This window comes from Echinococcus granulosus, assembly GCF_000524195.1.
Source record: "Echinococcus granulosus chromosome Unknown EG_S00008, whole genome shotgun sequence".
In the NCBI taxonomy this organism is placed as follows: domain Eukaryota; kingdom Metazoa; phylum Platyhelminthes; class Cestoda; order Cyclophyllidea; family Taeniidae; genus Echinococcus; species Echinococcus granulosus.
Window position 1 is genome coordinate 927,293 of NW_020170388.1, and position 13,750 is coordinate 941,042.

The 13,750-nt window shown below is 40.5% G+C and overlaps 3 protein-coding genes across 3 annotated transcripts; 2 read left to right on the forward strand and 1 right to left on the reverse strand. All coding sequences in view use genetic code 11, as the record gives it.

The window, feature by feature from the left end:
• Positions 1–556: 556 nt before the first annotated feature.
• On the forward strand, positions 557–4,241 carry EGR_01977 (Mediator of RNA polymerase II transcription subunit; the record flags this gene model as incomplete). The annotated part of the gene is made up of 4 exons (XM_024491226.1): positions 557–916; positions 3,378–3,638; positions 3,716–3,904; positions 4,071–4,241. 4 exons carry the CDS (start codon positions 557–559, stop codon positions 4,239–4,241), a joined length of 981 nt encoding a protein of 326 aa, XP_024354369.1.
• A 1,235-nt stretch (positions 4,242–5,476) lies between these two features.
• EGR_01978 (Activating signal cointegrator 1 complex subunit) lies at positions 5,477–8,193 on the reverse strand (the record flags this gene model as incomplete). Its single annotated transcript, XM_024491227.1, has 2 exons — positions 5,477–5,872; positions 7,645–8,193. 2 exons carry the CDS (start codon positions 8,191–8,193, stop codon positions 5,477–5,479), a joined length of 945 nt encoding a protein of 314 aa, XP_024354370.1.
• Positions 8,194–9,930: 1,737 nt separating this feature from the next.
• On the forward strand, positions 9,931–10,352 carry EGR_01979 (Syntaxin-binding protein 5-like protein; the record flags this gene model as incomplete). Its single annotated transcript, XM_024491228.1, has 3 exons — positions 9,931–10,074; positions 10,111–10,208; positions 10,271–10,352. The coding sequence occupies 3 exons, from the start codon at positions 9,931–9,933 to the stop codon at positions 10,350–10,352; spliced, it is 324 nt and encodes a 107-aa protein (XP_024354371.1).
• Between the last annotated feature and the right edge of the window lie 3,398 nt (positions 10,353–13,750).

A 13,750-nucleotide genomic window follows, 5' to 3' on the forward strand; every position in this document is an offset into this window, starting at 1 on the left:
CGATTGAATCGCCATCTTTACGTTCACATACCAAGGCTTTAAGGTCGGCTTATAAGTTCGACTATCATTCTGCATTCCATGTTTGTTTAGCAAACGATCCTTTTTAAAATTTTTTTGTTCTATTTTACGGTGAAGGTAGAATCTGGTAAAAAATGTTTTTTAATGATTTTGTGGCCTTTGCTGTCACTTTGTCGAATTAGCAGAACGTCATTGGGTTACTTATCAGGGTTTTATGAAAAAAGATTTGATTAGTTTTACAAACAAATACTCACTATGACTAGCACAGAACTGATCTCAGTCTCATCAACTCCTCCCACTCTCTTGTTTCAACCGACTTAGTGCTGTTGAAATAGTAGTAGCGGTAAATTTTCGAATTCTGCTACTGTTAGTATCATCCTTTTGTTTCGATGGTACCTAATGACCTCCATAGGGATCAATTGTTTGATGCCTAAATATTACGTGTGTGTTTGTTAGGCGTCTCATGTGGTCTATCATCTCTCCTTTCATTACCCTATAAATCATTCTCACAAGGTCATCCTTTGTACCGTATGGGATAATGGGGAATAGGTTTCTCAACTATTATCTCGCCCCTACTCCCTTGGCAGAGCTCATGGACGGCCAACAATACCAGTTGACAGGAGCAGCCGTTCTTCGAAAACCCTCGGTCATGTCAGCATCTCAACACCAGCAACAGCAGCAGCAGCAGCAGCAGCAGCAGCAGCAGCAACAACCAGTGATGATACAGCAGCAGCAGGCACAGGTCATGTCTCTGGGACAAGAGACCTTTGGCTTCGAGCCTCTCGAGAGTCAGGTCATTCCATCCGCCCTGCTAGAACAGCAGACGCGTGCTCCCGAGCCCTTTACTGGGTCCAGTTCACAGGCCCGTGGAGCTACAATGCAGGAGGTTTTTATTCAGGTTGGTGTTTGGGCATAAGTAAACTTGAAAAAATTGTACCTTATAGTACTGTGTAAATTTTCAAGACGGTAGAATGGCGAAATTGTAAGTTTTCCAAAAAAGTGGTTATAAATAATCCCCTTGATCAATTGGAATTGTTTTACCTTGAAAGCGGATGCATTTTGAAAACAATATGTCGTTAGGACGGGTTACTAATTAACCGAAGTCTTGTTTCCAGTTTATACTTGCTACTATTGCTGAGTCTGGAATTTTGTGCTTTAAAACGGGAATTGGTTAGGCACCTAATGGTTAAGCCTTCACGATTGTGGTGATTAGCGGATTTAACACGGTTTCGAACCCGCAGAAGCTTCTCAAATAGCCTCTTGTATAGCATTTGAGAAGGACTTATAATGTGGTAGCGGCAATTTACATCCGGCAGTGGTTTAAATAATTTGGTAATGGTACTTTCGAGGTTGAATCACTATCAGGAAGGTTGACTATTCTGGAAACTGAAGTATTGCGTTGCGCTATGGAAAAGTTTGCTTAAGGTCAACGTGCCGAGAAAATTTCCACGTTAAGGCTCAGTGTGGATGATGAGGCAATTAGCATTCCCCTACGTCAACTGAAAAGTCGTTGTGGAAACTAAATATATGAGTTTCATGTGTCAGTAAGCTTTTCCGGAATCCCACGCTGTAAAAACTTGTCGTGTACCCCAGTTCGTTAACTACTTTGTTCACGATGGAAAGGGATTTTTTTGTTTCAGTGTCCGTTAAGGGAGGGAACATGTCTTGATTTATTCCCAAGTGGGCACAGTACTTATTCGCCAAAAGGGTGTGCTTACTTTTTGTGTGGTGCACTAAAAAGCGCCCTCGACACTTCTTGAGAAACAATCAGGGCCAGTCAGTCAATGGGGCGAAAGTCTATAAATTATGCGACCTCATACGGCAAAGCTGCTCTAGGCGAATATTTGCACTTTAGGGTGGAATGGAAGACACCGTCTCCTCGTTCGCATTCGCCATACTTTTCTTTAAGCAATGCGCATCACGATTGCTTGATATTCGCCAATTACTTGCGAAATGGAATCGACAGTTAGAAAATGAAGCCGCTGTAGTTAATGGGAAGGGGCCTCCAGTTTTTTCCTGCCTTTGGGGGCGAGGTATTTTGTGGAATTGAGATTTGCGAGCAAGCTCCTCACTGAGAAGGGATTATGGGTCGTACTGATGGCTGTTTCACTCAATAAAGTATTTGAAGTAGCTTTCTACAGTTATTTGAGTTCTGCTAAAAAAATGTCTCTTAAACCCATTTGCCTACCTTTCTATTTGGACTGATTTACCCACTACTGTAAAACCCGTAACTAAATGTCATTAGCTGTTATGTTCCTCCTCATGAGCAGCGTCTTGCCTGAAAGATACCCGTGTGGGTTGGATTCACGATGAGTATCCGTAGAGGTATAGATGGTACCTAACCTCATTTGCGAAAACTTTTCCGATACATAATGTCCTTTATCATTTTAGCTAGTTTGAGAAAAAAAAATGTTGATAGAAACTCACCACAGCCTCTGCAAAGAGGAGTGTAAAATTTAACTCTAATTGTCGTCCAGATGTCCTTGACTTGGATGATACTTTTTTCCTGTTTTAAACCCCCTAAACCTTGCAGTACTTGTGAAGGCCGATGTCAAACCTCCCCTGACACCTTCTAGAACTTGTAATAGCTGAACCAATCCTCATCGCGGGTTCAATGAAAGCCTCTTTAATTTCTATTTCCCAAAATCCATTGTAGCTTCAAATGTTGCTAACAGAAACCCAAAATCATTCGTAGTGAAGTGTGTGGAGGCTAAACTGAATGTCCACTTTCCAAGACTCATGATAATTGGCAAAATTTCTGAAGTAAATCTCCTAAAGATGTTTGCAAAGTCATAGCTGTTACTTAGGCGCAATTTCCGCTTTCCATAGGTTGCAATGGGCTAGACAAAAAAACTTAACATCAAGAAATCCATTTAGAGCCGTTAAGTACTAACTTCGGTTTTCTCTCTGTGTAGCTCGTGCTGGCTGAGTAAATTGTTCGAACCTCAGTTCGCACCACTTATGAACTTGTGCCATCTTGAACTACTGTCAAGAGAAACGGAGAGTGTCTCATTCCAACACCTAGTTTTAAAACCCCAAAATCGCCAGCAAAAAGTTCACTAAGAGTTAGCAAAAAATATTGTGAAGTCGCACTCACCCCAACTTGGATTGATCAACAGTACTTCCCCAATAGGTTCATTAGAGGTAATCTACAAAGCCAGTGATAGATTCTGCGTTCGATTTCACCTCTGGACCTAATGTTGGTTTCAAAACATGTCAAATAAACTCCACCTTCTTCCAACGTGTGTCAGTAAGCAGAGTAGATTGGCCGATGTCTGGTCTTGATCACCATTCTTTAGAATGTGTATACAAGCTAAAGAGGGTTTGCCAGCTACTCCATCCCTCCTATCCCTTTTGAGGGCGTGGTCTCAGTCAGCCAAGTGGACCTCCTGACAGCACGTCTTCGTGGATTGTGTCGTGAGCACACTGTCTTCCTAGACCATGAGGAGGCCTTCTCAGTCCCCCTTGTCAACGCTCAGTCCACAAACCCAGTAGCCAGTGCTTCTGGCACCACCCCATTCGTTCATCTGCGTGCGCGTCGCAGCGTCCTTCCCAACGCCCGTGAACTCGGCCTCTGGCCGGTGCTACGTTATCTCGGTGCTGTGGAATCCGGCGATAGGGTGGGTGCTTTTAATGTTTGCCAACCTTGATCATTTTGGAAATAAGATATAATTCTTCTCTTTTCTTTCCATCTCAGATCTGTCGACGCAGCTATCTAGAGGCCTGTGTGAATGGGCCTCTGGTGGGGTTCCTCAAATGCATTGGCTTCAAGAAGGATTTTGAATTCCTCGCCGAAGGCGAAGTGTTCGTTCGAGGGCGTGCAAAGGTTCTTATCTACGCTGTCTTTGAAGTTGTCTACCCTAGTAGTGGAGAAATGCCAATTCCGGTAAGTTGGTAACTTGGATATCCTTGAAGCCGATTAAGGGTGAACGAGCACACATGATTTGAGGTAGCTCCACGAGGCTATTTTCTGCATTCATTTCTCCTTTTTCACTGTTTTCACGTCTCGTTTCGTCCTCTCTAATGAGTGTGATTTTTCGACGACCCTTTAGCCTCCCTCGAAGGGCCGCAATGTGGCTCCCAACAGCCTGATGGTGGAGGTGAGTGCCGTCGGCAGTCCCGCGGATGACACACTTCAACGCGAGGTTGCGGAGTTGATGGAGCTCCTTCATCCCCTTGTCATTCCTGGTCGTGTTGATCACGCGCGTTTGGCCTGCCGTTGATCTTGGTGTTGTGCCCATGTACAAATAACTTTACCTCTCTCATTTCTCCTCGTCCTCCTCCATTGTATAGACACGATCCACCTTGCATTGATTCCTCTGCTTCACGTGGAATAAATAGTATTTGTGTGCAAATTGCTGCTGATCTGCGTTGATCCACCAAATGGGCAGTTAATACACGTGGAAATCTTAATTTTAAGGTAGCTGTCAAAGCCGAATTCCGTCAACCAAGTGGTCAGAATAAACTGAAGGAGCAGATACTTATGTACAGAAGCGTTTTTCTCATGTCCAATGGAGTGACAAGCTGTGTATTTTCGATCACCGAAATATCCCCTTTACGTCTTCCCAATTTTCCAGTCTGGAGACGCTTTTCTCAAGAAGTAAAGAAACGTTTTTGCCTTCTTGAGTGAATCAGGGATGCGCACCAAATTCCGCAGCTTCTTTGTTGTTGAAAATAAGTTATGCGGAGGACTTGGGCTGGGAATAAACTGAATGAAAAAAAAAACCGTAACGGGAATGGGCATTGGCACCTCAAGGTATTCCCTATTTGTCTGCAGCCTTGCAGAATCACAAACACCCTTCAAGACTTTTTTAACCAAAAGCGATGGTGAGTAGTTTGCTGCCAATCGTTCGGGGTGTGCCACCTTCTTGCAATAAGGAAACCCTGTTCATTCCCAAACCATGGGCGCTAAACTTACTGGATCCTAACTGACCGAAAAGGAATCTCAATGAAACGTATTCACGATTGCACCGACCCCAACTACCCGCCAAGACTGACGTTACAGCTAAAATATCATAGGCATACATTGTCCAGTTAAAATAGAATGAAGCAAATATTTGATCCATATCTGAAGCTAGAAAAAAGTGGTAGACGATCTGATACCATAGCTACAAAAGCAAGATCGTCTAACGCAGTTTTGTAAAAACATCATTGACGAAAGAAGCGATCCACGCACCCAACTGTTCCTACGGCACGTACACAGTCTTACACTCAGCTGCAGACTACGAAAAGTGAACTTAAAATGCGTCTCAATTGTAATATATCGAAAAAAGACCCCAAAGCACGTTTTTTTCTTTCACGGTTTCAGCAGGCCGATAGGTCGACAATCCCCTTGACATTAGGATAGCAAAATGCACACTTGATTGGATATTCTAAAGTTCATATTCAAAATTGTGCAAATGTGGCACGATATAGTAAATCTTATCAAAAGTCTTAAGAAAACATCAATGGCAAACTATTAATCCCCACATTGGTCCACCGTGTCCGGACGTGTTTCTGTGAGTTTAAGCTGCGCCTCAGTTGCATAGAAAGTCTCTGGACTACCACTGTTCATTCGACAGAGACTAATCACATCAAAGACTGTCCCTTCTGTGAAGCAAAGATCCCCAAACTCCGTTAGCAGAGGTGTGGCATTGAAGTAACGACGCTTGAGACGTCGACGCTCCGGACCACGGGTTCGATATAGCTGCTTCTTTAAGGGATTGTACGAGTTCATGAGAGTCATGTGAAGTTTCACATCCGTCTCTGCCGTTGGTGTCTGCTCCACCCCACTGTGCAGACCGTACTGGCGGTAGAGACTCGAAATCGCGTTTGCTATCGCCTGGAGACGCGCATAATCGCCGTCCCTCTGCACCTGTTCAAGGAAGTAACAAGATGTCCTGGGGATTTTCTCATTCTGACAATAGTTCTGAATTTATTCACTATGTTTACTCAAGAAACCAATTGATAGATCCATTCCAAACCTGATTAGATAATGGCTCGAAGAATAAGCCACATTCTTATGCATTCTTCGTTATTCACATTTGTTTCTCGATTTTCGTCACACAATTTTCTCTCTCCCCAATCACAGCTCGCTTCCATGAACAATTTATCCATATCTGCGAAAATAATTCCGTTTCTTGTCAAAATTCCACAGACTCGAAGTAAACCCTCTGGTTGCAATGCTTAGAAAACATGAGAAATGGTTATGATAAAGTGCTTCCGGGTGGTATAGCTAGCGACTTCACTCGACATCACTGCCTTTGCTAGCCATCAAATGGAATGACCGTCAGCTTTTACCCGTTTTAAGTTTTCTTCATACGGCAGTTAAAAGCGCGGATACTATCTGTAATAAACAAGGTTAAATAAACAAGGCTTGCCTTCAATCGCTAAGCGAGCTACTTCTTGGGGTAGAAAAATGAAGTGTTAAGCATTTTTTGCGAGCTTAAAGCTGCCTCATACCGCAGTCTCCAGTATTACACAACCCTTCGAATCCCTTCACCGAAACTTACTGCTGGCGCCTCAAAGCAAAACCTCGACAACAGTTGTCTACTTCCACAAGCAACCTTTTGACCCAGATGTACTGAACGATGAATTCAAGCACGTAAGATCTCAAAAATGTACTTTAGGCAGTTCTCTACTAATGTTTTTGCTAAAGTTGGAAAACAATAGCGCTACTGAAAATAACCTGCCGCAAGTTCCAGGGATATTTAGATAAAAAGAATAATTTAAGATCAATTTAACTAGGGACTAGGTAAATAAGATGTGCTGCAAACTAACACACATGACAGAATGGCAACATTGGAGAAAGACTATCATAACAAAAAGAAGTGATCAATGATAACATCTCGAGTGTTGACCCGAAAAAAAAAACAGGGGACATCACTAGGCACAACTTGAGTAGATCTCAATAAACATGTACTAACCAAGAATGTCGAAATTGGAAAAAACTATATACAAGGGAGTACAAATATCAACGGTTAGAACAAAGGTCAAATAAACCAAATGATACCAAAATAAGCTGCGAAACTCATTAAGAGCCACTTAAATTCAACCATATTACAGAGGATGATATTGGCCTAAATATTCTTTTCCATTGCAATAAATGCATCAAAACATGTCCTACTTACCATTTCTCAAAAGCGATTAAATGGATTTAAACTGACTACTACTTAACATGGTATAATCGAAATCGAGGGAAAAGACTTGCTCAATGTGTAAAGATACTCAAGATGTCTTGTATTTATTGGGAATCTAAGAGCTCAAAAAAATAAAGACAAAGATCCCATTTGACAATAAGGAATAAGTAACCATAACACCCTTAGATAGGAATAAGGTTCTCAAGAAGCGCGATAAGAACTGCAGAAAGGATCTACAAATCCAAATTTAGTACACTACTTTAATAGATAGATACCAAGAAACAAAAATTGAAGTGACAAGTGAGACACCATTAGAGAATGATATTCGTTGAGGTATACTCAAAGTGACGTAACTAAAGAAATTGTATTTAATATTTGCCGTCCATTTCGATATACATGCCAGAAGTTTTGTCAATTAATCCTTCTGAGGTCGAAATTCCGTGCGCCAAATATACCACCTCTAGCCTATACTTGCCCTCATAACAAAATGAAAGACTGCGTGACTTACGGTTGCATAGAGAACGTGAGAATAATCAGGATTACTCTGCATGCTCATCAAGCCCCGAATGGTAATACGAAGGGGCGCAGAGGAAAGTTCCTTTCCAGCCTCTGACTCATCAAAGAAACTAACAAGCAAACGAGAGGCCTTTTCAACCTCCTTTCGGTCGACTAATAGCAGGGTGGCAAAAGTGAAGTGAAGTCTATATTCAGAGGTAAACAAGTCCTCATCGATACCTTCATATAGACGGTTTTCTTTGGCCCTTTCCAGCACCTTCGACTTAAAAGCTTTAAAAGTTTCCACTGATGTGCAATCCTGGATGGGAAGGCAAATGAAGTGAGAGGGACGAAGCTTGGGACGTGTGGTTGTGACGATGTCGTTAATGCGTCCCACTACGCTATCGATTGTGCCCTGTGACTCAGCCGTGATCCTTATATCCTGCGACTTTCCACAGAGAGGAAACTTTAGCTTGCAAGGAAACTCGCTAGTCAGACTGCTTCTACCGATGAATTTATGAAAAACTCGGGGGACGTAATAAGAGGATGTCACTTGTCCCATACCAGGCGAATTAGTGGGAGAAATTTGGGATGAACCATCATAAATACTTTCTTTTTTGAAAGATTCCAGAACCTCTTCAGCTGTTTCGCTTAAACTCATCAAATCCAACAAATTAGGAATCTGGAAGTGACAGTTATGAAAGCACAAAACCTAGACATCCCCACTGAGCGCCACAAAAGAATAGGGCACTTAAAGACGATCTACATCAATAATTATTCTAACTACTTCAGTCAAGTTTTTGCAGCAAAGCATTAATGTAAATTAATCATGTTTGATACTACTCCTGAAATTGTTATTACAAGAGTGCACTACTTGAATTTTGGAGTCAAAGTGTTAAAGGGTCATTCCTTGCCAAAAAAGTTTGTTGTTTTACACTAATTAGCGAGTAAATATGCACTGACTTTTCCTGTTAGATCAGCGTTTACCAAGTGTTTGGGTTTAGCTTCGTTTAAAATAGTTGGTTCATTAAGGACTGGTGGAAAACAGCAACAAATTGAATGAAAAATTGGGGTGGTCGAAGTATACCGTCATTTGGCAAAGATTTGTGTACTTACACTTTGTAAAATACAATTGCGATACTCTATTAGTTTGCTAAGCTCTTCATTTCATCAGGCAAAATCTATGCAGTCTTACCTGAATTCAAGAGTGGTCATAAGACTAGCAAGGAAATGTATTACGACGTAAGTAAGGACTAGGAGGAGGGGAGCAAATGCCATCGTCAGGGATTCATGCTGCACTATGGCAGAGTCGTAAGTGTTCATGCAACTGAAAGTGGGAGTTAAACGAACAATTAAATTATCGCACGTAAAACTTCACAAGTTGCCACAACAAGTGGTATGACACATAAGCCACGTTTTTAGGCTCATTCATTCTGCCATTATGTCATAACTTCTCACTACTTCAGAAAACCATGGTTGTAGATAAACTGATGTAGCATGCCCAACGTAGGTATCACGAATACTTAAATTAATCTAGTGCAGTTAACATGTGCAGACAACTGTGGTTTCCACTGGACTGCGTTAAGATTCTAACACCCCTTGCCTATAAAGGCCAAGGTTATTGCAAATGATATCATTTTGGAGCACTCACCAGTGTGCCACGAATCCTGTGATGCACCTTTTTTTATAATCCAATGTGTACTCTTAGAAGTATGGCGTTTGTTTTTACTCTAAGATGGTATGCACTGGTGTTGCATGATTCGCACATCCTTGAAACTGTGCTATTCATTGATTTGGTGCAATGCAAAATCGAGTATAGGCGCATGCATTACTTGTTTGTTTAAATACAGTTTTCAGACGCGATGGGATGGGTGTGCATGAATGTAGTTGCGGAAATATCGCCATTTACTTTGGGGGATACATGTATTCTGAACTCTTGCACCTAAGATTGCTCAGCCCGGTTTAAAACGTCGTTGACACAAAATGCTTTTGTCTAGTCGGCCTACCCGTTCCAAGGGAATGAATGCCGGGGTGGAAGAGATAAAGTGTGAATTGTCACATAAATCATTATGTACGTGAAAACATCCTAACCTAACTGTAATTTCCTCATCAAGTTCTTACAATTTCTAAATAAAATTAAACACCTATCTTTCTATTACACTTAGATTATGCATGAATGACTATTCAGAAGCATTGTTTAGCTCATCTGATTGGCCTTAAGACACCACCGGCTTCTTCAACGCGTCGACGCTTAAATATGAGTCGAGGTTGAAATTAAACTCGTCACTGAAGAGGGGTGATGACATCTAAATCGAAAAAACTTCTGAAAGTCATTGATGGGCTTCGTGCTTGGAATTTAGCTGCTACTATATCAGGCAGCAACCAGAAGTCAGGAATTGATATCAAAGAAGTTTTAAAAAGCGATCATTTTCAACTAGGCACTGTAAGACATGGGGTTCAGTCTTAATTTTTTATTTAGATTGTTAAGCACGGATTCCCATACCAGCCTTTGTGCATGGGATTTGACCCAGTCCAAAGGATTTTGGCTGTTGGGACTATGAATGGGTGCATTAAGTTGTAAGCAGTCCATTCGGCGTCAGCTGTGACTTTCGCATCAACACTATGACTTTCTGTTTTAGCACCAAATTAGTTCACTTAATGACGCGTGAAGATAACACGACTTCTTTGTTGCCCACCATTTACACATATTTTTTAATTTAATTCATATTTGCCCTTTGGGTCTTTATAACCACTTCTGCTTACCTGACTTCTAAAGCATTTTTAGAACTTATGACTGCAATCCAACAAATACTGGCTGTTGCTGGAAAGTTAGCTGCAAACTGGCTACTTTGAAAGCGTACTCGTGACATATCCCATATTGCTGCGCTCTTTAGCCAACATTTTTTTTTCGAATTTTTTTGCATTTAAATATATTGCCTAGACTGCAAGTGAAAATTTTAGATTTGGAAGACCAGGAGTTGAATTCCATCTTGAACATCCTTCCTCTGCTGCGGTTCTTCAACTGATTTTTCTCGTCAACGAGGTAAATGCCTTACGAGTTTGCAAACATTTCTTAAAATATCTTTACTGTAATACTTAACTCCAGAATTACTACATCCTGTTTTTACGCGACTTGCATATGTAGCACTTAGATCAGTTTTACGGATCTCTTGTCCATTTTTCCAGTGTCTGTATGCCTCTCGTACACTACTTCCAATTCAAATTCAAATAATTAATCTATAGTTAAGGAAAGTGTAATTTTTTAGGGTGGATTGATTTCAATATGCCAAGACGATATCGTTCATCTTTGGAATATTCGTCAAAAACCGCCTGATATTGTTCATTCTCTACATTTTAAACGCGAAACGTAAGATTTATTTATCCATTGGATAATTTTAGTTATTGTTCAAGTTAATGATTGCACTAAATCTCACATTTTATTGTTCACTGAGTTAATTGTTTAACTGTTGCAAAATTTCATTCCCTAGGATCCACAACTACATAGAATCAGCTCAATCATGTTGGCTATTTTTACATCTTTAGACAAAAGCAATCGTGTTTTCGAAATTTTGTTCATAACTGCTACCAAAAAATCCTACCTGACTCACAATATCTCAGCTAAACACGTTGATTCATAGATTTGAAAGTCGCTCTTCCTAAGGAGACGCGTTTCTTTTCTCTCGCAGGTAAATGACCACTTAAAACATCTAGTTATGCCTGCTCTGTATGACCTCACTTAACATAGTTTTCTCATAAAAACTGCTACGGGCATGACAGAACTTGCTCTTTTCTTAATCGTGCTTGTTCGTTCCCACACTGTCTCATCTTCGGTCACGTTCACTTTGTTTTTATCTTGCTAATGCTTATCTACCTCCTTCTTCGAGCAAAGTAGTGCGGAAATCCTTACCTAGACTGATTCTCCAGGAGATTTCTCATAGAGAAACCAAGAATATAGACTATTGGAAAATGGATATTTCCAGTTTCAAGAGGTGTATTTGGGAGTGTATTTAGATTTATTTCTACCTTTGTCATTCAAAACGATGTGCAACTCGATGTCTGATGATGCGTGGCTAGTTCGGACGACTTCTGCCGTCGAAAAAGTGGTCATTAATTGGACTAATTAAGATTGGATTAAACCATGTCTTTCATAGGTTTCGATGGATTGGGGCTTTCTGGTCTGCGTTCAAAGTCCGAAAGTTGTATGCGCACGCCCGAATTGCGTTTCATTTTTTTGTTTTGGCAGATGGAGAAATAAGTGGTCAATTTGCCATGCATGACGTTTGTATATTGTTTGTAAGCATCAAAGGTAGCTAAATCAAAGGGAAGGATAAATATCTTCAAGGAATTTATTGTAGTTTTTTGGTAAAGTTTGTTTAAAACATGTCTTTTCAAGTCCATTCTGAATGATTCTCTAGCTGCAGGAGACGTCCAAGTGCGGTCTGTGCTTTTTTCCGGTTGATTACGTTTGTGGTTCTAACCTCTCTTTCTGTTACTGTTTCCCATCAAGCAGTGAGACCGTTATTAATTGATGCAATTTTATAAATATTCTCTTGAGAAAAAAGGCTTGCACCCGCCTTAACTTTAATTCCACTTTTCCGGTGGAATTATTTGTATTGAACACATCTAAAATGAAAACATATCTTTTAATTATTGTATCTAATAAGTTCTGCGATATCTACCATATTCCTTACATAATTTCATTTCGTAATTTGAATAGCTACAGAGTTAACAGTCCTAAGTCCCCTCGAAGGCTCTTTCAACTAACCACCTGTAGTTACTTTGCCTATCCAAAAATAATTTCGACATCTCACGCAATTAGAAGCCATTTCTTATGTCATCATCTCATTTTCTTTCGCTTTGCATTGGTAGATGTATGCTACCTCTTAGAAGACTTGTTTCGGCTTCAAAATAAATCCAATTTGGAATCACAGCAGAAAATTAAATCAAGCTTAGATAACACCTTAATGGTATATTTTGTTCAAGGATGCAATAAATTTTAAAGATTGCGACAAGCCGTGGGAAATTCTTTCTTACCAACGAACAGGAGATTTAAGGACCGAAAAAAGGCATACCTCCAGAAAATGGTTTGCCATTTGCCCTGAGAAAATAACAAGAAGGAGTAGCGACGCATAACTTTTTGGGTAGTCAAAATAGTGGTAGATGATTAAGATTCCGTCAGTTAATCCCCTCTAATCTTCCGATTCCTTCTATGTCGCGTTCGTTTGCATTATGATCGTGTTAAGAAAAAAAAATTTTCTTATTTAGTTGTTCCTTTGAATAAAAGAATGAATAGATGAGACCTAAGTCATAATTGCTTGGTTAGGAGCGCTATCAACGCGAATATGAGAAGGCCTTGGTGCAATTTTTTCAAATTCTCGTCTTTTTTATGATCGTTCTTTGCGCTACGTGAACTCCTCGCAGATTTCCATTCATGAAAAACTGCTGCTTTCTTGAACTATCGCCTTTTTTCCGTTCATTATTGAGCTTAGTACCATGAGTGGCTAAAATGTCACGGGAATTTCCCTAGTTTTCCGTAAATCTGTCATCTGCTAAGGTTTTTGTTAACGCAACTGCACCCAATACATTATCACAGTGGAATCGCACAATTCCTTCACACCTTTTCAAAAAGAACATTTTTCTCATGACTACGTTACGAGTCAAGTACAGGAGTGTAATGACTTCCATCCCTTCAAGCTGTCATCTTTAATCAAGACTCAGGCATGCAAAGGCTGAAAATGGTTAAAGTAGGGGCTGCCTTGTAAGCTCCGCACCTAAATATATTCTAGTGGTTGTCTGACCTAGTCTTACGGTGAGATATATCATCAATGAAAAGAAACGCGCCATTCCACGGACTTTTGAATCAATAAAAACCAGAATACCCGTATGAGTTACTTGTAGAAAAGGCTTTGGAATCTGAATGAATGGAACGTAATTTTTCCTTTGTAACTGATGGCACTTCCTTGAGTGACTTGCTCAAGAAGATGCAATCGTAGCCTAATAAGATCCAGACAGTGCAACCAATTTGCCTTAAAGACCGAAGTATTAAGAACTTCAAGGGGCTGTTTTTTTCTTGATGCATTCGAGCACCAACGACTGAGGCGAATAGTTTTTGCCAAAAC